Raw genomic sequence first — 26,907 nt, forward strand, 5'->3', positions numbered from 1 at the left:
GTTCAGATTTAAGTTCAGTTAATTTTTTTATTTTGTTAATTATATGAATTGATGGCTTGATACAGAGTTTTTATTCTGCTTTTCAATTTTTTTATTTTGTTAATTATATGAATTAATTGTTATGTAATTCTAAATTTTACTGAATATAAATTTGATATAAGTTCAAATTTAGAACTCTGGTTTTTGAATTTTGCTATATAAGTTTAAAATTCTGCCCTATTGAATTTTGCTGAATATAATTTTTGATTTTGAATGCTGGATAAATTGATATAATCTTCTGGGTTCTGAATTGTTATCGTTTTGAATTTTGCTATAATTGTTGGATGTAATTTGTAATTTGAATTTTTAGATTTTGGATTTGGATTCGCTCCTGAAGCCATGAAGCCATGACAAATCCCTTGCCCAATTTAATCAATCATGGCATTCACGGACATATTGCTGCATTGAAGTATTTTTTCTTTTGTTAATCTCTCTATATGTTGTGTTCTTTTTGGCTAGATAAAATCACTCTTGGTATGGGAATGTAGTTTAGAGGGTTTTATTTTTATTGGTACCATTTGTTTCTAAATAATGGAGAGATCCTGTCTTAATTATTATGAATGTATTATCTTTATTAGTGTGTTTTTACTGAGCATCTTAATGTATCCAGTGTTAGTATTTTTAAGAAAACTGTTAATGTCTAATTTTGAGGTATAACACCTTTTAGTCTCATGTTGAGGTATAACTTTAAAATTATTTTCATATTAAAATTTTTAGATTTAGAAATTATTAAATTTAAATACTGAAAATTATATATTAAATTTTTAATAATTTTATTTATATTTAATTAAATCGGTTGAACTCCGGTTAAACTCCGGTCGAACTATTGAAACAGTGAATCAGTTACTTCACCGGTTTATTGACCGGTCCGGTTCTTGCAATCTTGCTTTAGCCCACATTTGTATGTTTTCGTCAAGGTGGAAACTTAGGTGCAGTCGACTTCATGTGAAGTTGATAACTGAGAGTCGTTAGATAATTTAATTGATTTGACTAAATTTTCATCTAACGGCTCTTAATTATCAATTTTACGTGAAGTTGACTGCAATTGAATTTTCACCTTTCATTAAATAGATCCAAGGTCTCAAATTAATTTTCACGAAATTGCTAATTTACCAACTTGAAATTAATTGCTAATGAATTTTTTGGGTTCTACACTAATTGAAAGATAGATATTATAGAGAAAGATTAAATTAAATTTTTGTATTTTGTTTAGTATATAATATTTAAGATTGAGTTATTTTTTAATATCTTATTTAGTTTAAGATAAAAATAAAAACTTAAATAAGTGACATTACTAAAACATCTTTACTAATTAAAAAAATCAAAATAAAATTAAACTCTAATCCATCTTTTTTTTAGAAATTAAATCTTTTAAATTTTAAATTTTATTTTAAAAAATAAAATATAATTTATCATCACTTATTTTATAAATAGAAAAAAAAATATAAAAAAAATATTCAAAAATTTCACTTTATCGTCTAAAGTAAAAATATAAAATTTAAAGGATTCAAATTTTTTTCTTTCCACCCCCACTTCTCTCTCTCACACACACATTTTTGTCTTTCTCTTTTTCCAATTGACCAGCAGTCCAGCACCGCGGCAGTTTCCGTCTTTCTACAGCAACGACAACACTTACCATCGCCGTGTCTGCCGTTGTGTTCATTGTGTCCTGTTCCATTACATAGAAAGCAGTTATTCGTGTCGCTGATGGTCCGTCGTGCCGTCTCTGTTTTCTGCTGTGCTCGCCTTGCCACCTCAATTCTAGCTCTACATCGCTCAGTTCCAATTCCTGATATATTTCTGCCATAGTCGTCAGAATTGGACCGAATCGGCCGATCAGCTGAAAAACCGACGAATCAGTCACAAGGTTGGTCCAGATATCTGATTGTAGAAGAAAAATACCGATGAAAACTGGTTCAGACCGGCTGGTTTTGATAAAAACGGGTGAACTGTCAGTTTTAATAACCGGCCGCTTTGACACACCTTTTTGTTTACCCACCTTGCCCAAAACGACGTCGTTTTGCTTGTTAAAAAAAACCTAACCTAACACCTTGAACCCTCGTTCCTTCCCCACCATACTCTCTCAATCTCACTCAACTTCCCCTGAAGTCCAGAACTCTAGAGTCCACACTTTCTCACATTCTCTCACTAACGATCGCCGGCTCCTCATTGGCTCTGGTGCGTCTCTGTCACTATGTCGTCACCTCCGTCTGTGGCTCGCCTGCACTGCGTTGTGGTGTCTCCTTGTTCCTGTGTGTCTCTCGTCGTCGTCGTCACGACCTTGTTCGGTTTGGCTCGCCGTTGCCATCGCATCCTCGTCTGGCGTGGCTCGCCCTCGCTGCTGCCTTTCCCTCGCCAGTCTCTGCTTTCCCGTGCTTGGATAGCTTGGCCTTGGTTTCCCTCTTCTCGTCTCTGCTGTCGTGTTGTCTGTAACTTCGTTGGCATCTGTTGCCTCGTTCCTAAACCTTTCACTGTGTTTGCCAGCTCCTTCGCCTTCGTCTTCACTATGGTCATATGAACCCTTGACTTTCCTTATTTTCATGGTAGGTAGTAAATCTAATCAACTAGATTCAATTTATATATATTTAATTTACTAGTAGTTAGCATTATGGCTAATTTAATTCAATAAATTTGATTTATATACATATATAAAACACTACTAATTTAAATTTATTTAATTTGATTTAGTACTAAAAGATCTAATTTAAATTCAATAAATTTGATTTATATAAATATATGAATAAAGACATACATATAATATTATTTGTTTTGAGACTTTCTTATAATATTAGTATGTGTTTGATTTATGCATGTATTTTATTCTATTAAATATTAATTAGATATTTTTTTGGTGACTCTATTAATTATAATATTTAATTATGTATTAAATATACTCCATCTAATTTATTTTGTTAAATTTCCCAAACATGTGTAATGACTTTTATATCATAAATTTACCTATAAATAGGTTATGAAATACCTTATGAAATACATCAAATACAAAACAAACTAAAATGCATTTTGTATTTGTAAATAGTGGTTATAATTGTGATATGATGAATATATTATATAAAAAATATATGGTATAAATATTTGACGTTCAAGTATATTTAATGATACTATATTAATATTAGTAATAATTTTCTTATTCTCTCTGCATAATTTTATATCTACTACTCCTCTATTATTATTATTTTACAACGTAAAGATATTTTTGGTCCATGTTAGAGAGTAATCCGAAAAAGGTCACCTCTTATTTTAATAAAAGATCACTTGGAGAAAAGCTTATGATTGTGATTTTTTTTTTCTTGAAAGGATCGATATGATTGTGATTTGTTATACCTTGGGTTGTCTCGGACTCGGATAGTACTTATACTTCTACATACTATTTTAAAATAATTGTTCTATATATTTTCTTTTTCAACTTTAAAATATTTGTTTTAAAAAATATGGATATCATTAATTTTGTCTCTGTCTTTACCGTACCGTAAATAGTGATTTAATTTTAAGAAAAAACAATGTCATGTTTGTTTTTTCATGAAAGTAATTTTATCTATTCATATCATTTTTGAAAAATACTAAGTGACTATTAGAATTTATTATTTTGATCATCAATTAGTCATTAATCTTTAAAAATATAGGCTAAAGTATATTGTGTCCTTATAAATTTTTGGTAGATATCTCATGTATTTTAATTTAATTTCCTCCATTAGTTGGCCTTCATAGTTTGTTTCCATGTTATTTTACAGGATGGAGATACATTGGTAGAAAACCCAGAAGAATGGGAAACCTTATGTGTAAACCGTTAGAGAAAGCTGTTGACTTACTCCTGGAAGCGAGTATTCGACAAATTGATTATATTATCAATTACGAAGATTATGTTGAGGGTCTAAAAGAACTCGACGGGAAACTTGAGCAGAATGAGCTAACAGTGAGGCAACTAGTTGATGCTGCAGAAAACAATGCAGAAGAAATCACACCTACTACTCAAGATTGGCGTAACAGGGTGGCGGCAAAGAGGGAAGAAAGTAAGGAGTTTCGCGATGACAGAACCCTCAAGTCCAAGACAAGTTGCTTTGCCGGGGGATGCTCTAGCGGGGCTCTCCCTTTTTTGTGGCACAGGCGTCAACTTGGCCGGAAAGCAAAGATATTGGCACCGGCAATCAAAGAGCTTAATGATGAAACTCCTGACAGTGCAAATATTTCTTATCGACAAGCTCCCACGTTTGAGGATAGGAATCCATCTGGTGATGACTACCTCAAATTTGAATCAAGGAAAGGTACGATTGAGAAGGTCATGGAGCAGTTAAAAGATTCAACGGTGAGAATTGTTGGACTACATGGACCTAGTGGAGTGGGCAAGACCTCTCTGATCCAACAAATTGCAAAGCAAGCCAAGGGCAGGTTTGACAAGGTGGCCATGGCAACTGTAAAAAAAGATCCAGACCTTCAAAAGGTTCAACAAGATATTGCCGACCATTTAGGATTAACTTTTGGAGATGAAGGTCAGAAGGGGAGAGCAGCACTTTTGAGAAAGAGGCTGAAAAAGGAGAATACCCTTGTAATCCTGGATGACCTTTGGGATGAATTGGACTTGAATGAGATCGGGATTCCATTTGATAATGATGATGTTTCAAGCCACGTGATGCGCCAAGAAAGAACGGAGGGGGAAGAGCAAACGACAACCAGGGGATGTAAAATTTTCATCACTTCAAGGTATAAAGAGGTGTTACGCAATAAAATGAATGTTAAAGAAAAATCAGTTGTTCTTGTCCCCGAGTTAGACATTGAAGAAACTTTGACATTATTCAAGAAGGTGGTTGGATTGTCAAATGAAAATCCCAAGTTCAAGCCAGAAACTCTTCACAAGTACTGTGCAGGATTACCAATGGCAGTTATTCTAGTCGGAAAGTCGTTACAGAACAAGAGCGAGTCAGAGTGGGAAGGCGAACTAGAAAGGCTCAAAAACCAACAAGAATCGAATGAAGTGCAAAAGTACATGGAGAAACATGTAATGATGGGCTATGATCTTCTAGCAAGTGAGGAGCTCAAGTCCACTTTCCTAATGTGTGCTCAAATGGGTCATCCATCATTAATTGCTGACTTGGTGAAGTACTGCTATGGTTTGGGCACACTTAAAGATGTCCATACACTGAGGGATGCCCACAAGACCATATCTGAGTCAATCCAGAAGCTAAAAGATTTAGGCTTGTTGGATAGTACTTCCAACGACAGTTTCAATATGCATGATATAATTCGAGATGCTGCTCTGTCTATGGCGTGCAAGAATCAGAATGTATTTATCCTGAGAAATAAAACGTTGGATGTCTGGCCTCACAAGAAAGAACTTCAGAGCTGCACTGGAATTCATCTATACAAGAGTCAAATCGTGGTTGAACTCCCAGAAGTCTTGAACTCTCCTCAACTCAAATTCTTCCATATTGATACTGATGATTCAAGTTTGGAAATACCAGACAGGTTTTTTGAAAAAATGGAAGAACTCAGAGTACTAGTATTATCTGGGATTCATCTACCAAGTCTACCGTCTTCAATCAAATGCTTATCGAACCTCAGAATGCTTTGTTTGGAGAACTGCACTCTAGGTAACTTGTCGATTATAAATAAATTGAAAAATTTAAGAATTCTTAGCCTTTCAGGATCTAGAATTGAAGATTGGCCAACAGAGTTAGAAGGCTTATGCAGATTACAGTTGCTAGACATTAGCGATTGTTCAATAAGCAGATTGACTCGACCTCTTTCTTTATCGAGTTTCACTAGTTTGGAGGAACTGCATATAAGAAACAGCTTGACAAAAATGGAGGTGGAGGAAGAAGTAAATCGTAGTCAAACTTCAGTTCTTTCCGAACTGAAACATTTGCATCAATTGAATTCTATAGATGTTTGCATCCCTAGTGCTGAAGTTTTACCAGCAGACTTGTTCTTTCACGAGTTGAATGACTACAAGATTGTGATTGGAGACTTTGAGACAATTTCAATTGAGGATTTTAAGATACCTAATAAATATGAAGCTTCAAGGTCTTTGGCATTGCAGCTAGAGCGTGGCATGGATATTCACTCCCTAAAAGGAGTCAAATTGCTATTCAAAGGAGTGGTGAATTTGCTGTTGGGAGAACTACATGGAGTTCAAAATGCATTTTATGAACTAAATCTCAATGGATTTCCAGATCTGAAGCACTTGTCAATCGCAAATAACAAGGGCATTGAGTATATTGTGAACTCAATGGAGCTGTCACAACCCCAGGATGCTTTTCCTAGTTTAGAGTTCCTCAGCCTGTTCAACCTAAAGAACATAAAGAACATATGTTGCAGTCCTATTACAAATTCCTCATTCTCTAGACTAAAGACAATCAAAGTGCAAATGTGCCCCCAATTGAAGAACATATTCTTCTTTTACATTGTCAAATTTCTTACTAGTCTGGAAACAATTTATGTCTCTGACTGCGATTCTCTACAAGCAGTTGTTGGGGAGGAAGGAGAAGGATCCAACAAAGTTGTGCTTTATAAGTTATGCTCTTTGACGTTACAGAAGTTACCATCATTTGTCAGTTTTTGCGAGATCGATGACAGGGAAATCCTCCCAGCAGAAGATGAGAAGAGTCTCTTTGAAGAAAATGTATGGCTTTCCAAAAGCTTAAAATAATATGTATTTAACAGTTTAGCATAGTGATTCCAACAAAATAACATGGTGTGTGTATTTTTTTTTTCCTGCAGGTAGAAATTCCAAAGTTAGAGATCTTGAAGTTGTTCTCAATCAAGATCCATCGGATATGGAACAATTGGCCTTCAAATGATTGGTTTCAAAACTTAATAAAACTAACTTTGGACGACTGTTGTAACTTGACATATTTATGCTCATTGTCTGTGGCTCGTTGTCTGAATAAACTAAAAAGCATCTCCATAGGTAGTTGTCCACTGATGGAGAAGTTATTCATCATCGGAGGAAATAAGAATGAGTGTTCAAAGGTGCGTACATCTTCTATGTTTTGTGCTAATGCATTTTATTTGCAATGCTCATCATTGTGTCAAATGACTTGTTTTTACATCAAAACAGGTTTGTATCTTTCCTAAGTTGGAGGAAATCGAATTGTTTTCAATGGAGATGTTACAGAAAATATGGCCAGGTGAAGACGAAGTCAGTGCAGATTCATTTCCTAGTCTCGTTTCTGTCAATATTAACTATTGCAATAAGCTTGACAAGATTTTTCCTGATCACACGAAATGCTGGTATATGCATTTAAAAAGCTTAAAGGTTTATTGGTGTAAGTCGGTGGAATTCATTTTCGAAAGTAGACATCCTCCGCAACAAAATGACACAAAATCTGCATTATTGGAGCTCATTGATTTGCGTTATCTCCCATATCTAAAGCAAGTGTGGAGTGTAGATCCAAAAGGAGTGGTTAACTTCGCAAATTTGCAGAGCATAAAGATTTCTGATTGTAACACATTGAGAAATGTGTTGCCAGCTTCTATAGCCAAGGATCTTGGAAAACTAGAAAGCTTTTCGATAACCTCAAGTCATGAATTGGAGGAAATCATTGCTTGGGATACAGGATCAGAAACAAGCAATGAACCACCATTGAAGTTTCCAGAAGTAGTCTCCATGTCATTTAGTAAGTTACCAAGCATTCGGTGTTTCTACAAAGGGAGACATATTGTAGAGTGTCCAAAATTGAAGCAACTGACAGTGACTGCGTGTCCAAATCTGGAAATATTCAAAACAGAAAGTGCCAATGAAGAAGAAATAGCATTCTTATCGGCTGAAAAGGTATAAAGTGATTAGCAAAACTTATGACTTAATTGTTTGCTGACTTGCTCCATTCATATAATCATATCTACCACTAATATTCATAAATATAAAAAGAAATTTGGTTACGAGTACGACACTTATTTTGAATATAAAATTCAAACAATTTTATGGAATAGAAAATTTATATGCATTTAATATCATTAAATCTTCAAAATCTTATCTTTTTAATAAAGTTATTTTGCTTTGTTATTCAGCTTCTTAACAAATGTTTCAGAGACATTTATTAACAAAACTCATAGAAAATATTTAAAGATAATGGTGAAATTTTCTTCTAAGTCATTTCCGTTTTTGCTATAAATTTCCATTATATTCTCTTAATACCTAAATTGTTTTTGGATATTATCTCTAAGATTTAAAAAAAAAAACTGTAGATAATAGAGATAAAAGTTAATTTGAATATGAAGACATAAAGCAAAAAGTTCTTATATTTTCTGTACTTTCTAAAATAGTGAAGACAATATATATTGAAAATAAAAATACATAAACAGTTAGTATAAAACATATTTGATTATAGAGATATAGACAAATTACAAGAAAATTTTTTCTAGCTCATAAATGCAAATTTCTTATATTTACTAAAACAGACAATAATTTTAGTTATGGTTCGTCGCTTCTGACGAGTCAGCTTGAATTCAATTCATTCGCTCGTTTGATAGCTCTAAGAAAAATCGATTTTTTAAGTGTCAGTAGCTTAATCTATTCTTATTATATAAAAATTGATATCTAAATTTGTTTATTGTGTTTAACTCATATTTCTCTTTTTAAATTCTAACGATGTCATGTCAGTAATTTTACTTACTTGCCAAAAGTTAAAAATTAACCAATCATTTTTTAGTAAGAGATTTTTAAAAAATTAAAAAGAAAAAAATTTATCTATTATTATTAAAACATAAAATACTAATTAAATACAAGTACGAAAATAAAGAATCTTATGTAACATGTATAAATAGACAAAGAAAAAGTTATTTATTATTATTCAATTAAAACATAAGGTACTAATTAAATACAAGCTAAGTTTTATATTATGACACTTTTAATGTGTATTTATTGTATTTAATTAATACTTTATGGGTTAATTGAATAATAATAGATAAGTTTATTTTTTTTTATTTTTTAAAAATTTTTTACTAACAGATGATTGATTGATTTTCAAGTTTTGTCAAGTAAGCAAAGTTGTTAACATGTCATCGTTAGAAGAAGAAATATGGCTTAAACACAATATAAAAGAACTTAAGTATCAATTTTTATATAATAAAAATAGATAAATTAACGAAAACTCTTTCAAGTAAGTTTAAATTTGTCACATTTTTTTATTAAATACATTCAAATATATATCATAATTATAAAATTAATTCATAATTTTATATTTATATTTTTTATTTTTTTCATTCTCATTTATTTTTCTAAATCCAAGTAAGTTCAAATTTAGTTCACAAATATTATATCCGATAATTTGGTGTAATAAAAAACCTGCTTTTATAACATAGGAAAAACAAAGATTGATAAGATAAAAGTAATTTTGAATTGATGTACAGGTAATTTTCAAGTTGGAGCATCTTCATATCGACTCAAGAAACGTGCGGTGGTTAGTGAGCAACAGAGGCAAGTACCGCTTGAACTCTTTGACACACCTTCACTTGGAGGAATGGGCGAGCATTGATGAGACTTTATACTGCTTCCTCCACACCATTCCTAATCTGCAAATTTTGGAATCGAGTATTTCTTGGGGGATTCGAGAGTTCGTGCCAAGTGGAAACACCGGTCCTCAGCAAAGGTTGGGAACAGTATTACTGCTTAAGGAATTGATTTTGAACACTTCAAATGTGGAGGATATTGGATTTGAAAGAGATCCTGCTCTTCAGAGATCACTGCACCGCTTGGTCTTAACGGATTGTCGCACATTGAGGAGGTTGGCACATTCTTCGGTGTCCTTCACTCACTTGACATACTTGCAAGTATATTCTTGTGATGAATTGAAAACTCTAATGGCATGTTCAACGGCAAAGAGCTTGGTTCAACTCACCACCTTGAAGGTAAACTATTGTCGTCAATTAAATGAAATAGTTACCAAGGATGAGCAGGAAAATGACGAGGGCATTAAAATTGTCTTTGCCAACTTGATAACTATAGAACTTGAACAACTCAGCAACCTTACAAGTTTCTGTAGCATCGCAAATTGTGAGTTTTCGGTGCCGTCGTTGGAAAAATTGATTCTGAGAGATTGCCCCAAGATGAAAACGTTCACTGCAAAGCGCATAAGAGCACCCAGGCTACAATGTGTACTTGCCAGTGAAAGTTCTGACGAGGAAGGAAAAGGGTATTGGGAAGGTGACTTGAATGCCACCATTCAAATGGTGTTTGCAGATAAGGTATTCCATTTCCTTCTTGGTTCTTATTTCTTAATCCTCCTCCACTTGGATTTGGTATTTTAAAAAGGTTTGACTAGCTTATATTGAACTAAATTGATACTTTATAATTTTATATTGAATTAAAATCATTTGTTTTTTCTTATCAAGAATGAAATAAATAGGCAAGATCGAAGTAAACTTCTTTTTCAACTTTTTATACTAGTGTTGTTTTGACATACACCATACTAAAATTGAATTCTTTATTTATATTCTGAATTATATATTTTTTTTTGTGATTGTTTGAGCGTTATTATTTTAATAAAAAAAATCTTTTTTTTTATTTTGTAGTGTGTTTGGTAAATTTCTAGTAGTAAAAGTAAAAGCACTAGAAAAATAAAAAAACATCTTTTTTGAGAAGTTGTAATTTATATTTTTTTTAAAAGATCTTTTTTTCTTAAAAAAAAGATGTTTTTCATATAATAAATAAATAAAAAAGTACTTTTATATTGTTATACCCAAACATAATTGATAAATAAAAGGATCTTTTTGCTGAGATACCCAAACATAAAATTACTTTTATTTTTCCATAAGATCTTTTAAAAAAAAATTTTCAAAAAAAGATATTTTCTTAAAAGCTCACCCAAACAAGCCTTTTATATTTCATCATTTGTAAAATTTTGTAATTTTATATTTGAAATATATTAGGTATATACAAAAAATCAATAACAAAATTAGTCATTTGTATAAAATATAAATTACTATACATATATATAGATGTATGATTGAGCATCTAATTCATTTTTTTAATAATTCTCTTAATACTTAAAAAAGTAAAAATCTATATATATATATTTTTTAAAACATTAAAAGGGCAAGAAAAATTTAAAATTTTATTTATTTTAGAAATTAAAAAAATAAATTAGAAATCCTAATATATATATATGAATCTCGACAGTACTTTTCTCAGTATTCTGCATTTAAACAATTTGTTTATGTAGAAAAATTTTTCCATACCGCCAGACACTAATCCCCAGATCATTTACATGGCTCATAAAATTTTAAATGCAGTTCTTGAAAGTTCACCAAAAGAAATGAAGATTTTGTAAACACATTTTAAAAACAAATAAGTGATCTTTTTTCTTTTTCCAATTATTATTTTATAGGTTCATTTGGAGCTTTCCAATCATCCGGAGTTAAAACAAGTATGGTGTGACAAAACCTTGGTGCAAGTGAACAGGTTTCAGAATGTAAAATCTTTGGTTCTGAAGAGATGTGGTTATGTTGTGCATGTAATTCCATCTCATTTGCTTCATTGCTTTAAGAATTTGGAAGATCTGCAAGTATCCGATTGCCATGGAGTGCAAGTTATCTTTAATATGGATGACATTAGCAATAAGCAAGTGACAAAAGCAATGGGCATGTCTGGTTTGAAAAACTTGTCATTAGAGAATCTACCAAATTTGAAACATGTGTGGGATAAAGATCCCAAAGGAACTTTTCACCTTCAAGCTCTGCAAGATTTCAGCATTGATAGATGTGATAGTCTTGAATATGTGTTTCCATCATCTATAACTAAAGGTCTTGCCATGAACAATCTTTCAATAAAAAACTGTGAGCAGTTGGTAAAAATCTTTTCAGAGGATAAAACAACCTCAGAATTAGAAGACACCATATCGATTGTGTTTGGTTCTCTGACTTCCCTGTGCCTAACAGGAGTGCCACTGCTCAAATACTTTTATCCGGGACTACACAAGCTTCAATTTCAAAAGCTAAAAAGATTATATATACAAGCTTGTAAATGGATGATATTCAATTGTGAAGAGGCAGAGGCTTACATAGACCAGCAAGTTATAGTTCCACCACTTGAACAGGTAACAATGACTTTGTTTATAATCTTATAACTAAATGGTTAAATTAGTCCTGAAAGATAATTCGTTCTTTAAATTGGTCTCAAAAGATTTTTTTTTTTTTTACATTTATTATGTTAATAGTCAATTAAAATTTTTAGGTGTGTTAGGGTGTTATTTAAAGTATCACATTAGTAAATTTTGACATAATCAATAAACAAAATAATGGAAGGACTAACATGTTTAATTTAAATTTTTTAAAAGACGAATTTGATTAAAAAAATCTTTCAGAGACCAATTTAAAAAACGAATGATTGTTTAGGAACTAATTTAACTATTTACTCATAATTTTATACCATAGACAATGATATAAATTTATATAACCTAACAAGAATTATTGATAGGTGAGAAACAAGAACACCGTAATTAAAGGATGAAAATCACATTTTTGTCTAGTGTCATTGATATAATTAACAAAAAGTAAAACTGATGAGCAACGAAAATCCTGTACACCTGAAAACATAGGAGATTTGTAGCATATCAGAAATATACTCGAGTTATATAAAGTATATTTTAAAAAAATATTAGTAGATATCAGAATTTATTATTTTTAATTATATTAATAATTAAAAATAATAGTTAAAAATAATAAATTCTAATAACTTTAAATATTTCTGATTCGATGTATATGTACGATAATACTTGTCAACATCAAAGTAATAACTAATAAGACGATGAATGTTTGATGATACTTGTTAATTTATTAAAACTCAATCCTTATCTTCTTTTAATTATTATTGTCTTTATTTTTATAATCTTTATTTTACCAAAATAACATACTACGGAAATAGATCCTCTTAATTTTTTTTAATTATTGAAGGAGTAAAGTGTAATTTCTTATCATTAATTTTATAAGTGGGACTAAAAAAAACATGAAAAAAAGAATAATAAAAAAATTAGAGATGACATTTTATTCCTTCAATTTTTTTTAACAATTAAAAGAATCCATTTTCACATACTACTCATTAGTAACAACTAATAAGAAGTTATTTTCTTCATGAAAAGTGGTTTGTGTTCTTTTCCCTTCCTAATAAGTTTCATATTATTTAATTTGAAAAAAAAAATCTTTTAGTCTATGCAGGAATATTCAATGTGATGTCAAAATAAAATTATTTTACATTAACTTTATATAAATTGTATACATTCTATTTTTTTTAGCGATTGATATTTTTAAATGCATGCATATATAATATAACTATTATAGCATTACTGTATCAGTTTTATTATAATAAACTAAAAATATATTAGAGCTTCGTATGTATGATAAGAAATCAAGTAAACTAAAAAATTGATATTTTTTTAACAAAATATAACTTTGAACCTCAAGAATAATAGAATGATAATCAATCTCCAAAATTCCTTTGTTAATATCAATTAAATCATTAATAAAATAGAACTAATCGAATAAACAAATTTTTAGAAAATGTATTTCCCAACATTTCTATCTTTGAGAAGTCCAGTTGATTATTTATCCTCTTTTTAAAAAGAAAAAATATCATATTCCGCATTAACAAATATGAGATATGTATAATGAAATAAACAATTTAGTGTCCAAATTCCGGCCCCATGTTACTTCTAAATTTGTTCTAGCATGTCATTAAGTTCCGTATGAATTACATTATTTATTCACTGTTAGGTTTCAAACTAATTTATTTTGATTTAAAATGAGTAATGGACAGTGGCCTGCAATTTTTCTTATTTGTTTTGCTTGTTAGGTTAATCTCCTATTTCAGAGCTTGGAGAAATTATCATTTGATATAAGAGGCGCCAAGTTGACTTGGGAAGTAAAGTCTGGAAAACTTGGATTTGAAGAGTCAGAAGAAGAAAGGGTTGAAGAGGTCCTATTTGAGGAAAAACCTAAGGCTGATTACGTTGAATTCCTATCGCATCTCCCTCTCAAAGGGTTAAGCATGTCTTCTCTTTTGAGACTCAAGTCCATTGGTTTCGATCACTCTTGGATACACCCCATCCTTGATAATATCCAAACATTGGAAGTGAATACATGTTTTTATATAAAGAACTACTTAGTACCAAGCAAGGTGTCTTTCTCTAGTCTGACGAAATTGATTGTAAATTATTGCAATGATTTGTTGTATCTGTTCACATCATCAACAGCAAAAAGTTTGAGTCAACTCAAGCATATGGAGATAAGCAATTGTAGATCAATGCGAGAGATAATATGCAAAGAGGATGATGAATCTAATGAGAACATAATATTTGAGCAGCTCCAGGTTCTGCATCTTAGAGACCTGCCAATGCTGAGATGGTTATACTCAGGCAAACGTACTTTGTGTTTTCCATCATTGCAACAGTTATTCATGTTTGGTAAACTCTCGACGATGGCAACATTCTGTCCCCACATCCAGATAGATCTAGATTCAGTCAAGTTGAGCTCAGGACAAAACTACTGGAATCCATATGAAGTCCAATGGGAAGATGATGTTGATACCACTATTCGCAAAATCAATAACAAAGAAGTACGTCTTTCATTCTTTCAAAGTTAAAATTATTCTGCTGAAAAGTAGTAATGCCAAGAACTACAAGTCGGTTTTTGGCTATTTATTTTTTAACCAAAAATTTTTGTTTATCTAATACCATTTTTCATTTATTGCTCCTCTATATATTGAAATTTTCTAGAACCACCTTATGTACTTTGATATCATTTAGTCTTATTATTAATATCATTTAAAAATTAAACTAAAAATATCTTTTAGATATCATGATATGCATCTTCTATTTAGGTGAATTTTTTTAAATTTCATGACTTTATTCAGTTTCCATTCCACTTCATTTACAACTAGAATGAGTCTCGCACGATGCGCAGAAGATAAATTAACAATAGTATATAATAAATATTAAAAATTGTTATGTTTTGTAAAATTAAATTAAATATGTGTAAACTACAGTTAAATTTAAAAGATATTTTATTTAAAATAATTTGTAGTACAAAAAATTTGGATGTTGGAGCTGTACAAAATGATATTTTTATTTAGTGGTTTGATTTTGTCATTTGTTTTAAACTTTTAGTTGATGGACTTCTAGATGTGTGTTGAATTTGTATGATTTTCTTTCTTCTTAATCTCTTGATGGGTATGAGATATTTGTTTGATGATATTAGTGTTGGCGAAATTGGTTCCTATAATCAATGAATAATTTAAATTAGAAATAAAAATGATGTCTTAAATAAGTAATTTTTTTTGGAGTATTACCTATTTTATTTGTTGTAATGGGTGTTGAGGTTCAGTATTTTTTGTTAGAACAAATGTCTTGCCAATAGTGTATTGTTAACAACTTTCTTTGAGATTAAAATCATTTACTTTGACTTCAAATATAAGTGTGAGATTGTACAAATTTTTTAATTGGGGTGGTGCTTCAATGTTATTATTATTTTTTTGGAGTGTCTCTAGATTTGAAGCAGTTGTGCCCAACAATTTTTTTTGCTTCGCCATCAAATAGTGCAAAAGTTGTTGTAGCACTTTGATCGAAACCTTTAATTGAATTCTGAACCTAAAATAAGTATTGTGTTAGTAAAAAAAATTGATTACATTTATTTTTTTAAAGTTATTAAAAAAGGAATAATGAATAGCATATTGAAAGAAATATAATTTTAACGATATTAAAATACAATTATATATAAAGTATTATAAAATAATATAAAAAGTATAAAAAACAAAAATAATTAAAGTATTTATTTTGTAAATTCAATTTAAAAATACAATAAATATGTTTGTTTTGTATCTTTTCATCTAATATAATCATTTTTAAGTAAAGAGGTTCCTCTTCATTTGTGGGTGTTAATGTTTCCCGTAGACAAACCACACGAACTTTGATAAACTAATTGTCTGTTTGTTTGGTGATATTGTCTAAAGAATGATGTTTCATTGAGTAAATTTGAGATGTTGTGTAGTTCGGAAATAAATTTTTTGTGCTAAAATTTGATGTTATTTGAAAGAATAGTGATAAGAGACTTGTATAAATAGTTCAAATAGTATGTAATTTGAATATTTGTAACGTAAAGTTTATTATGATTAATAATATTATTATAACATTTGTAATATGGATGTTTATTACATTTAATGAGTTATTTATAGAAATTAATAATTAATTATTGGGGTTATAAATTTATTTTATTATTTATAACGGTAAAATATAATAAATATAGGGATATGAATTCAATGTCTTTTTTAGTTTCTTTTGTATATATTTTTTTTGTTGATTTGGAAATAATAGTTGATTTGGCAAAAATTTAGTGGTTGATTCTAAAATTTTGCCAAGTAAGCAATGTTGCTGACATGGCATTAGTAGAAAGAACAAAATATCTTAAAAATAATGTGGGTAAATTTATCCATCTATTTTTATATATTGAGAATTTACAATTTTTTGGTCACTATATGTTTGTAATATTTTTCATTATCTTAAAAAAAACATGTATTGTAAATAATTATGGCACTGTAAGAAATTTAAAAGTCTATGAATGTATTGGTGCTATGAATGTAGGTGAGTTTTATGGTGTTTTTTTTTATTATGGTATCTAAATTGCCTAACTTACTTTTATAAGTAAAAAATAAAATGTATAAAATAAAAATAAAATATTAAAAATTTATTAAATATTATTTATTTGCCTATTTTAATAAGTTAGGCATAATATCATAGAAACCATAACATTCATCATGAATATATCCCTTGTGATTTGACACAAGTCTCCTAGTGTGGAGAGTCATGTAAGACCGAATTTAGACTACCACGTCTTAATACATGTGTTAGGCAAATAGATAATAAATAATAATTAAGAGATTACTGCCATTCAAACCTGATTAACTGTAACTTTGGAGTAATTAAGTTTCTTGTTTTCCATGTGCAGATTGGTCTTAGAGAAAGCCTGTATTTTCAAGACATGTGGCGTGGCTCATTGCCAGTCCCTGAAGCATACTTCGGTAATTTGGAGTCCCTGGTTGTGTATCAATGTGAATTTTTATCCGAAGTAATACCTCTTCATTTGCTTCCTTTTTTAAATAACATGCGAAAATTGGAAGTTCAAAAATGTAGTTCTGTAAAAACTATATTTGATGTGAAATGCATAACAAAAGACAAGACACTCCCGCCAATTAAATTTTCGCTGAAGGAGTTGGTATTAGAAAAGCTGCCGAATTTGGATAGCATTTGGAATGAAGATCCTGATGGGATACTCAACCTTCAAGTTGTAGAACAAGTGCGTGTTGATACATGTAAAAGCCTTACAAGTTTGTTCCCAAAATCAGTAGCCAAGGATCTTGTCAGTCTTGAAAATCTAGAGTTGAAACATTGTGAGAGCTTGGTGGAAATCATTGCAGGAATTGAAGCAACACCAGAAGGAGCAATTTCAGACTTTATTAAGTTCCCTTGTTTGGCTTCATTGACACTCTTGGATTTGCCAAGCTTCAATTGTTTTTACTGTTCATTGCATTGTGTCTTGTTGAAGTCACTGAATGGCCATGATCCACAAATTGAGGACCAAGTCAAAAAGGTACTTAAATCGAGTTTTGACTATTTTTTATGTCATACATTTTCATACATAAAGTATTCGTTGTGCTATATGTATATTTTTCTCCTTAATGGTGATCTTTTTACAGTTTTAATGATATAAGACTAAGTCCTGATTTTTTAGGGTATCCTTGTCTTCTTTTGGTTTGTTTAGTCATTTCTCCAACAATTTGAGACAACTGCTTTCATTATTGATGGCCTCGTTTCCTCCGTCCAGGTTACTCCTAAGTTGATCAACTTGTCTTTTGGTGAAAAAGAAGCGAAGATGATTGGACATGAAGAATGTGAGGAAAGCCATTTCTGCATCATAAATGTTCCTGACATGCAGAGCTTTGATATTAAGCTTGTGTGTGATGAACTTCCATATGCATTTCTTCAAAAGGTGTCATGTATAGAGAGTCTCGAAGTGAGTAATAGTTCCATAAAGGAGATATTCTGTCCGGAAAGATCTAATTTGAATTATGCTCAATTCCTATCACAGCTGAAGAAATTGGAGTTGGCTTCTCTTTCTGAACTAACTTCTATAGGGTTTGAACACTATTGGATACGAGAATCATCCATCCTCAAAACTCTCACACATTTGACTGTATCTAAATGTGATAGTTTGATATATTTGTTCACATCTACAACAGCTAAAAGTTTAACTCAACTCAAAGAGATGGAGATATCTAATTGTGAATCTATCCAAGAGATTGTGTCTAATGAAGGAGAAGAATCAATTCATGATGAGATAGTTTTTGAACAGCTACAAAAACTAAAATTTTATCGTTCGAAAAACCTTAGAAGATTTTATAATGGAGGTTTTACCTTAAGCTTGCCATCATTGGAGGAATTGAAAGTAATTGAGTGCAAAAGGATGGAAACTTTCTGTGAAGGTACTATCAATACTGACAAGTTGTCAGCAGTCTCTTTTAAATTTGGAGATACAACTCCATTGGAAGTTGATCTCAATTCTGCGTTTCGTAACACTTACAAGACAGAGGTATGTATGTGTTTATTTATTTTCTCCTTTCTTAATTTTTCTTTAAGATATAAAACTTTTCTCAATCCATTTTAAGTGTTTATAACAACAAATTCTGTGTGGATGGAGGATGCTCCTGTTCATGTACTCACTTTATCAATCTTTAATTGTCAGCATTCATAACCTGAATTGGTGTTGACCAACACAAGTTTTAGCCAAGTGGTTTGCCATAGCACGCTTTTAATAACAAAATATTGTATTATATAAATAAATAGATTGAAAATCAGTCCTTCAAGTTTTAATCTTTCTCATGCTTAGGATTTGGCACTACATCATCATTGCAAGTTTCAAGGACATAGAATTGTAATAATAATAAGAAGAAAAAACATAAATTAAAGAATGAAATAAAAGACCCAATTCTCAAAGAGAGCTTGAAAGCTTTGCTGGTCTTGGTCCAACATAGTGCAGTGGTCGGATTGGATCAACATTCTGTGTGTGCATATATAATGTAGGTATATAATTTGATGTTGGATTAAAATCAGATATGATATGCATCATTTTGTTGCAAAATTTCACATTAGTTTTCACATTAGCTGATATACTTTTTATACGCTTTACACAAATATTTTATATATGTATTTATAATTTAACATTTTTATAAAGATATGATACTAGTTTTTGGATAGCCAATTAAGAGGTGTACTGATTAATTTAGCATTGCATGTGCAGGTTGCAAAATTTGTAAGGGAAGTTAAGGATTTGGAGCTCAAGGAACACCCCTGGATACATGAAATATGGAATGATCCATCTAGAGTCCCATCTCTGTGCTTCATCAGATTGAAGATTTTGATCGTGGAAAAATGTGAATTCACATCTATTGTAATACCTTCTCATATACTCGGTCTGCTATGCAAATTAGAAGAGTTGGTAGTGCGACAATGTGATTCCGTAAAAGCAATATTTGAAGTGACAAGTGAAGCAAAAGACACAAAGGTCCTCTCCTTGAAGAAATTGACTATTGAGGACTTGCCAAATCTTGAACATGTTTGGGATTCAAATCCTATACAGCAAATTGGTTGCTTTCAGAGCTTTCAAGAAGTGTACGTTCATAGATGCAACAGCCTTCAAAGGTTGTTTCCAACCTCTGTAGCCAAAAATCTAAATAAACTTGAGAAACTGGAAGTAACAGAGTGTGACAGATTGGTGGAAATTGTTGCAAAGGATAAAGCATCTGTTGAAGGTGCTCCTAAAGAGTTTGCATTCCGAAGCTTGACCTCCATAAAACTATGGTCTTTGCCAGAATTGAAATGTTTTTATCCTTCACCGCACAAGCTAAAATGTCCCAAGCTAGAGGAAGTGCACTTATTTCACTGTGACCAGTTGAAAGAGTCTCAGAGATTTCAACGTTCACAAGCAGAGAATCAAGCCATTTTCTTTCCAAAAAAGGTTCCATATCTTGTTAAATTTTATGACAATATCCCTCCATGTCTTATTATTCATTAATTATTATGACCATCATGTAGCTGTATATATGCTTAATTGCCCCATTTTTTTTTTACTTGAATAGGTAATTCCAAACTTAAAGTTTCTAGCACTGAGCAAGGAGGAGATCATGATGATGTGGCATGAGCAGCTTCATGTGAATGACCTTTCAAAATTAGAAGCTCTTCGGTTGCAATGTTTTCATGACGATTCAGATACTTTTCCATATGAAGTACTCCAACAGCTTCCCAACATAGAAAATCTTGCTGTGAGTTGTAGCTCTTTCAAAGGGATATTCTGCTCTGAGAGTCCCAACATGGATGGTGTCGAAGGAATTCTTCCTCATTTAAAATGTTTGCAATTGATTAAGCTGTCTAAACTGAGCACCATTGGGTTAGAGCATTCATGGATGGATATCATTTCTAAAAATCTTAAGAAGTTACTAATGGACCAGTGTCATTGTTTGAAGAGCATAGTACCAAGCAAGGTATCGTTCTCCAGCCTAATAGAATTAAACATATCAAAATGCAATGGTCTTGTGAGTTTGTTCACACCTTCAACAAGCAGAACTCTATATCAGCTGAAGCACATGTCAGTAAAAGATTGTGAATCATTAGAAGAGATAGTGTCAGAAGAGTCATCAGAGAATGTTGAAGAGGAGATAATAGTATTTTCTGAACTGAAAACTCTGTTCCTTCGCTCTCTACCAAAGCTTGGAAGGTTTTACAATGGCAACGTTGCCTTAAAATTCCCATCACTGGAAAAATTCTCACTAATCAGTTGCCAAAAGATGGAAAGCTTTTGTGCAGGTGCTGCCATTGTCAACAGGCGAACAGAAGTTGAATTTATGAAGAATAAAAAAACAGTGTTATTGGAAGTTGATCTTAACTGTGCTGTACGGAAGGCATTTGAAGGGACGGTATGCATTTTATTCCTTTCTCTTAAGTTGAAGTTCTTATTAGCCTAAAGTTTACTCTTTTCAGTTTTATTATACTCTGCAATCTGCATAATCATTGAATTTGTTAAAATAATTTAGAATACAGTTTTCCTTTATATTTGTTAAAATAATTTAGACTAAGTTAATATGTCATGCTTTTTTTCTTATTCATATTAGTTATAGCCAATTCAGAGATGTAAGCATACAGAAAAGAGAGTTGCCACTAAGTCCTAATGTTTTGTTTCAGTTTGGTCAATAAGAAAAATTAATTAAGGTGGCACATACATAGTTTGATTAGTAAAATATTATAATTATTTTTTGCCTAAATCAAATTAAGTTGCTTAATTAACACCACACCCCATTACGAATGTTTCAAATTCAACAAACTCCTTAGTTATGTTAGTGATTGTCAGAGCTACCAAGAGAAAAGATGGTACGTAGGATGTTGCATAAGATCATATGGAATTATGTTTCTGCCCAAAGTTTTATGACCTCTATTTAATTGAAGTCTTAGCCACTAGATTCTGTGAGAGAGAAATGATTAATTAATTAGTTAGAGATATGGTTGGAACGGCATACATCATTCATTCTTTCTTATACTTCCCATTATTACACAAATGCTTTTTGGATTCAGTAATCAGTAATCACTTCCAACCTCAATACAGAGTTATTGGTTTATTTTGTTGATCCTAAATTTCACTTATTATATACCAGTATTAAAATCCCTTCAAGTTGTAAACCTAAACGTATATATCTGCTTGAATCTTGATCTTGACCCAATCATCAGTTAACCTTATTTATTCTTAATTAAGTTTAAAACATTACTAGGATGAATATTTACTTTAGGTTAAGTCTTAAGTATCTTTGTTAGAATATAAAATTAGTTTATAGTTTCTATTCTGCTATTTAAATTTTAGAAAAAATACTTCATTAATTAACTGTATAGGACTAAATAGTATATACCGAAATAATCTGCTTCGTTATTGAATCTTGGAACCTGGATGCACTTGATGAGAGTAATAATACTGTAACTAAGCCTTGAAGAGCTATTTAATTTGTTCTTTATTCTTCTTTTATTAATTTTATTTTTTAATTATGTTCTGATTGGAGGCAATGATTGGGAAAGGTTCAAAGCAAAAATTTGGTTTCTATTATTAATTTATTATGAAAAAGTATAGAGTACCAACATATTCTTCGGCAACCAACGTAAAAAATATATATATATATATATATATATATATAGCCGAATCCCCCCATGACATGAATCAAAGACATTATTGCGCTAAAGCTAGGTCGTTGCCCGGAAGCAACGCGCCGTATGGCTCGAGTACGGTGTCAAAGCAAGAGCCGCTGCATCGGTGCCCGGATGTAGTGTTAAATGAGCAAGGGTTCTCGCGTTTTCGTGAACGGACGAGGGTAAATAAGCTAGTTCACAAAGAAAAAGGTAAAGGCCTAAGCGACAGAAGGTTGAGATTTGGGACATGGAACATAGGCACTCTAACAGGAAAGTCCATGGAGGTGGTGGACACCATGATAAGGAGGAAGATTAACGTTATGTGCCTACAAGAAACGAAATGGGTTGGCGCAAAGGCTAGGGAGTTGGATACTTCTGGTTTCAAACTTTGGTATACAGGAAAGGTGAAAAATAGGAATGGGGTTGGAATAATTGTGGATAAGCAGTGGAAGAAGGACGTAGTGGATGTCAAAAGGGTGGGAGATCGGATCATCTCTATCAAACTTGTGGTGGAGAGAGGTGCTTTCCATGTGATTAGCGCCTATGCACCGCAAGTGGGTTCGGACGAATAACACAAGATAAGGTTTTGGGAGGATCTAGAGAGTTTGGTTCAAGGCATACCTTTGGGAGACAAGATTTTCTTAGGAGGAGATTTAAATGGCCATGTTGGGAGAGAAGTGACTGGATATGGGAGTATTCACGGAGGCCATGGTTTCGGGACGATCAATGCCGAGGGTAAAACTATTTTGGACTTTTCCTCAACCTTTGATCTTCTCATTGCAAATACATGTTTTAAAAAGAGAGACGAACATCTTATAACCTATAAGAGTGGCATGACAAGCTCTCAAATCGACTTCTTCTTGTTGAGGAGAGTCGACCGAAAATTTTGCATTAACTGTAAAATTATCCCAGGAGAGAGTTTGACAACACAACATAGGGTGCTCGTCATGGATTTTCGCGTTGAGCAAAAGTTGAGGAAAAGACATCATACGAAGAACCCAAGGACGAGGTGGTGGCGGATGAAAGGTGAGGAACAAAGAAGCTTCCTAAGACGGGTAGGAGAAGAGGCAAAGTGGGATGGGAACGGAAGCGCGGAAGAGATGTGGAGGGAGATGACAGAAGTTATTAGAAGAACAGCAAAAGAAAGTTTTGGTGAATCTAAAGGAATAGGACCAAGAGACAAGGAGTCCTGGTGGTGGAATGCGAGTATACAAGAAAAGATAAAGACAAAAAGGGAATGCTTTAAAGAGTGGTCTTTATGCCGCAATGCAGATAACTGGGAAAAATATAAGGCGGCTAAGAAAGAGACAAAAGTGGCTGTAAGTGAAGCAAGAACAAGAGCATATGAGGGTCTCTACCAGTCTTTGGGCACAAAAGAAGGAGAAAAATGTATATATAGAATCGCAAAGAGCCGGGAAAGAAGAACGAGAAATTTGGATCAGGTTAAGTGCATAAAGGATAAGGATGGAGAGGTGTTGGCTCAAGAGGAGAAGATTAATGAAAGGTGGAAGAGCTACTTCTACGAGTTATTTAATGAGGGACAGAAGACTCTTCCGAGCCTTGGTCGATTATGCACAAGGGAAGAAGATCAAAACTTTAACTACTATCGAAGAATCCGAGACTTCGAGGTAAAAGAGGCTCTAAAGCAGATGAAAATTGGCAGGGCAGTAGGACCTGATAATATCCCGATTGAGGTTTGGAAGGGTCTTGGAGAAAAAGGAATCAACTGGTTAACCAAGCTTTTTAATGAGATTTTAAGGTCAAAGAAGATGCCTGATGAGTGGAGAAAGAGCACCTTGGTACCTATCTACAAGAATAAGGGGGATATACAAAGTTGCGGTAACTATAGAGGGATTAAGCTTATGAGTCATACTATGAAGTTATGGGAAAGGGTGATAGAACGGAGGTTGAGAAAAGAGACACAAGTAACAGAGAACCAATTTGGATTTATGCCAGGCAGATCTACCACTGAAGCGATATACCTATTAAGAAGGATGATGGAGAGGTATCGTAGTAATAAAAGGGATCTACATATGGTGTTTATTGATTTGGAAAAAGCGTATGATAGGGTACCAAGGGAGGTCTTATGGAAGGTTTTAGAAAAGAGGAGAGTAAGGATCGCATATATTCGGGCAATTAAAGACATGTATGATGGGGCCACAACTAGTGTGAAGACTCAAGGTGGTGTGACAGAGGAATTCCCTATTGGTATAGGATTACACCAGGGATCATCCTTAAGTCCATACCTTTTCACATTAGTCTTGGAAGTACTTACAGAGCACATCCAAGAGCCTGTGCCATGGTGCATGCTTTTTGCCGATGATATCGTCCTTATGGGAGAGTCAAGGGAAGACCTAAACAAGAAGTTGGAGTTATGGAGAGAAGCTCTAGAAGTATATGGTCTGCGCATAAGCCGTAGTAAGACGGAATATATGGAATGTAAATTCAGTTTGAGAAGGGAAAACCCCAATATAGAGGTGAAGATTGGAGAAAACATCCTACAAAAAGTTAAAAGTTTTAAGTATCTTGGGTGCATCATACAGGATAATGGAGAGATTGAACAGGATGTAAATCATAGGATCCAAGCAGGTTGGTCAAAATGGCGGAGTGCATCTGGTTTTATATGCGACAAAAAGGTGCCTTTAAAACTTAAAGGTAAATTCTATCGCACCGCTATAAGACCGGCTATGCTGTATGGTACGGAGTGTTGGGCGGCTAAAGGGGAGCACGAACATAAGCTGAGTGTGGCAGAGATGAAGATGTTGAGATGGATGAGTGGCCATACGCGATTGGATAAAATAAGGAATGAAGATATAAGGGAGAGAGTTGGAGTAGCGCCCATTGTGGAAAAGATGGTTGAATCGCGTCTCAGGTGGTTTGGACATGTGAGAAGAAGACCGATAGAACATCCAGTCAGGAGGGTAGATGAGATGGAAGATGGACAAAGGGCGAAAGGCAGAGGAAGACCTAAGAAGACCATCCATGAGGTGGTCAAACGAGACCTACATGTAAACGGTCTCTCTGTAGACATGATACATGACAGAGCACAATGGCGTCGTTTGATTCATGTAGCCGACCCCACTTAGTGGGACAAGGCTTTGTTGTTGTTGTTGTTGTATAGAGTACCAACATATTATCTTCCAACTTATTACCAATAATAATTAATTATTATATTTTAAACACATATATAAAAGATACATCCAGAAAATATATCTATAAAGACACATCTATTAAACACAGCCATAAAAAAGACATTTTTATTAGACACATCCACAAAGACACTTCCATTGAACACAATTATAAATAAGAGTTGGCAGAAGTTGGCAGAAATGCTTTTGGTAACGTAGCAGGATTGATTTATTATTATTGTTGTTGTTGTTTGTTATTGTTATTGTCCAAAACAAAATCCTTTATGTTTGTCTTCTTGCCTTTCTAGTAGATCCCAAATTAAGGTTGAGAGTTATATTACCATAATTTTTTTTACTGCATATATTACTTAAGTTTCAATTTTTCATTTTTATTTGATCTTTTTTTAAACTAACACTGTTATATTAACAGTTTTATTAGGCGGAATCTAATTCCAGTAATGGAATTAGAGACAAAATGAGGATACCCACATGGACAAGACATTGATGAAGAGGAAGGAATATTGTCAACTTGACTTCTTTTATGTTGTATTTTTTTTTTCAAAAAAAAAAAACTAAAAAAAATTAAAAAAAGTAAAAAAAAAAAAAGAGCAGGTGTGTAGTGTGGTTATAAGTTTACCCAAATCAAAAAGAGAGGAAAAAAAAAAAGTTCAAGTGTGGTGTAGTTTTAAGTTAAAAAAAAAAAAAGACTGCATGTGAATGTGATGTGTGTGGCGTGGTCATAAGTTAAAAGAAAAAGTGTGCATGTGTGGTGTGGTTATAAGTTAAAAAAAAAAAAAGACAAAAAAAGGGTTGAGGATGATCTATGTTAGTGTAGCCATGTGTGTGAAATGTGATTGCATTGTAACTCATGGATAATGGATGATAACAGTGTGTTAAACTGTATTACTTATTTTGCTTTATTCATTGTTTTAACTTTTAACTACTTTCTTTTTTTAAAAGTAAAAAAAAAAAAAAAGAATGTTTGTATTCCGTTGTCAATTTAATATTATGTGGTGAGGCTATAGGTGTGGCGGAACACCACTCTCCAATTCCTCTCTATCATTTGGAAAATCTTCTTCTCCAGCTGATTGGGGTGATTCCCCTGCCTCTCATGTTTGTGACAGAATCAATCAAAAATGATTTTCTTTATCTCCAGGTCCCAAGCCATCTGTAATCCCTTAACAATCCCAAGCTATCTGTAATCCCTTAACAATTAACAATATGGAAAACTTAAGTGGAGTCGATTTTATGTGAAATTGATAGTTGAGAGTCATTAAATAAAAATTTAGTCAAATCAGTCAAATCATCTAACGGCTTTCAATTATTAACTTTACGTGATGAGTTTTCACCTAACAATATAGGCATATCTTAGAAGAAATAGAGTAATGCCATTCTCCATAAAAAATGTCTCTTTTAAAACCATCCATTAAAAGAAGCCCAATTTCGTAAGACAAATCAGGTCTTTGTTAAATATATAATTTCTATTGAAGAAGATACATAATCTCAATTGTGTTTTAGTAAAA

The 26,907-nt window shown here is 32.3% G+C and overlaps 2 protein-coding genes across 2 annotated transcripts in view; both read left to right on the top strand.

Annotated features, from left to right (window-relative positions):
• LOC112728361 (uncharacterized) overlaps nt 1–26,907 on the top strand; it is a 113,924-nt gene that overhangs the window by 1,795 nt on the left and 85,222 nt on the right. The gene's annotated exons all lie outside the window — the stretch shown is intronic.
• Nucleotides 1,565–26,304, top strand: LOC140172852 (uncharacterized). Its single transcript, XM_029290857.2, has 12 exons — nt 1,565–2,582; nt 3,789–6,673; nt 6,772–7,023; nt 7,112–7,825; nt 9,403–10,236; nt 11,379–12,086; nt 13,838–14,599; nt 16,984–17,625; nt 17,860–18,624; nt 19,333–20,049; nt 20,171–21,004; nt 25,815–26,304. The coding sequence occupies exons 2-12, from the start codon at nt 3,821–3,823 to the stop codon at nt 25,821–25,823; spliced, it is 9,090 nt and encodes a 3,029-aa protein (XP_029146690.1). The 5' UTR covers nt 1,565–2,582; nt 3,789–3,820; the 3' UTR covers nt 25,824–26,304.

Source organism: Arachis hypogaea, chromosome 12 (genome assembly GCF_003086295.3).
Source record: "Arachis hypogaea cultivar Tifrunner chromosome 12, arahy.Tifrunner.gnm2.J5K5, whole genome shotgun sequence".
Taxonomy (NCBI): domain Eukaryota; kingdom Viridiplantae; phylum Streptophyta; class Magnoliopsida; order Fabales; family Fabaceae; genus Arachis; species Arachis hypogaea.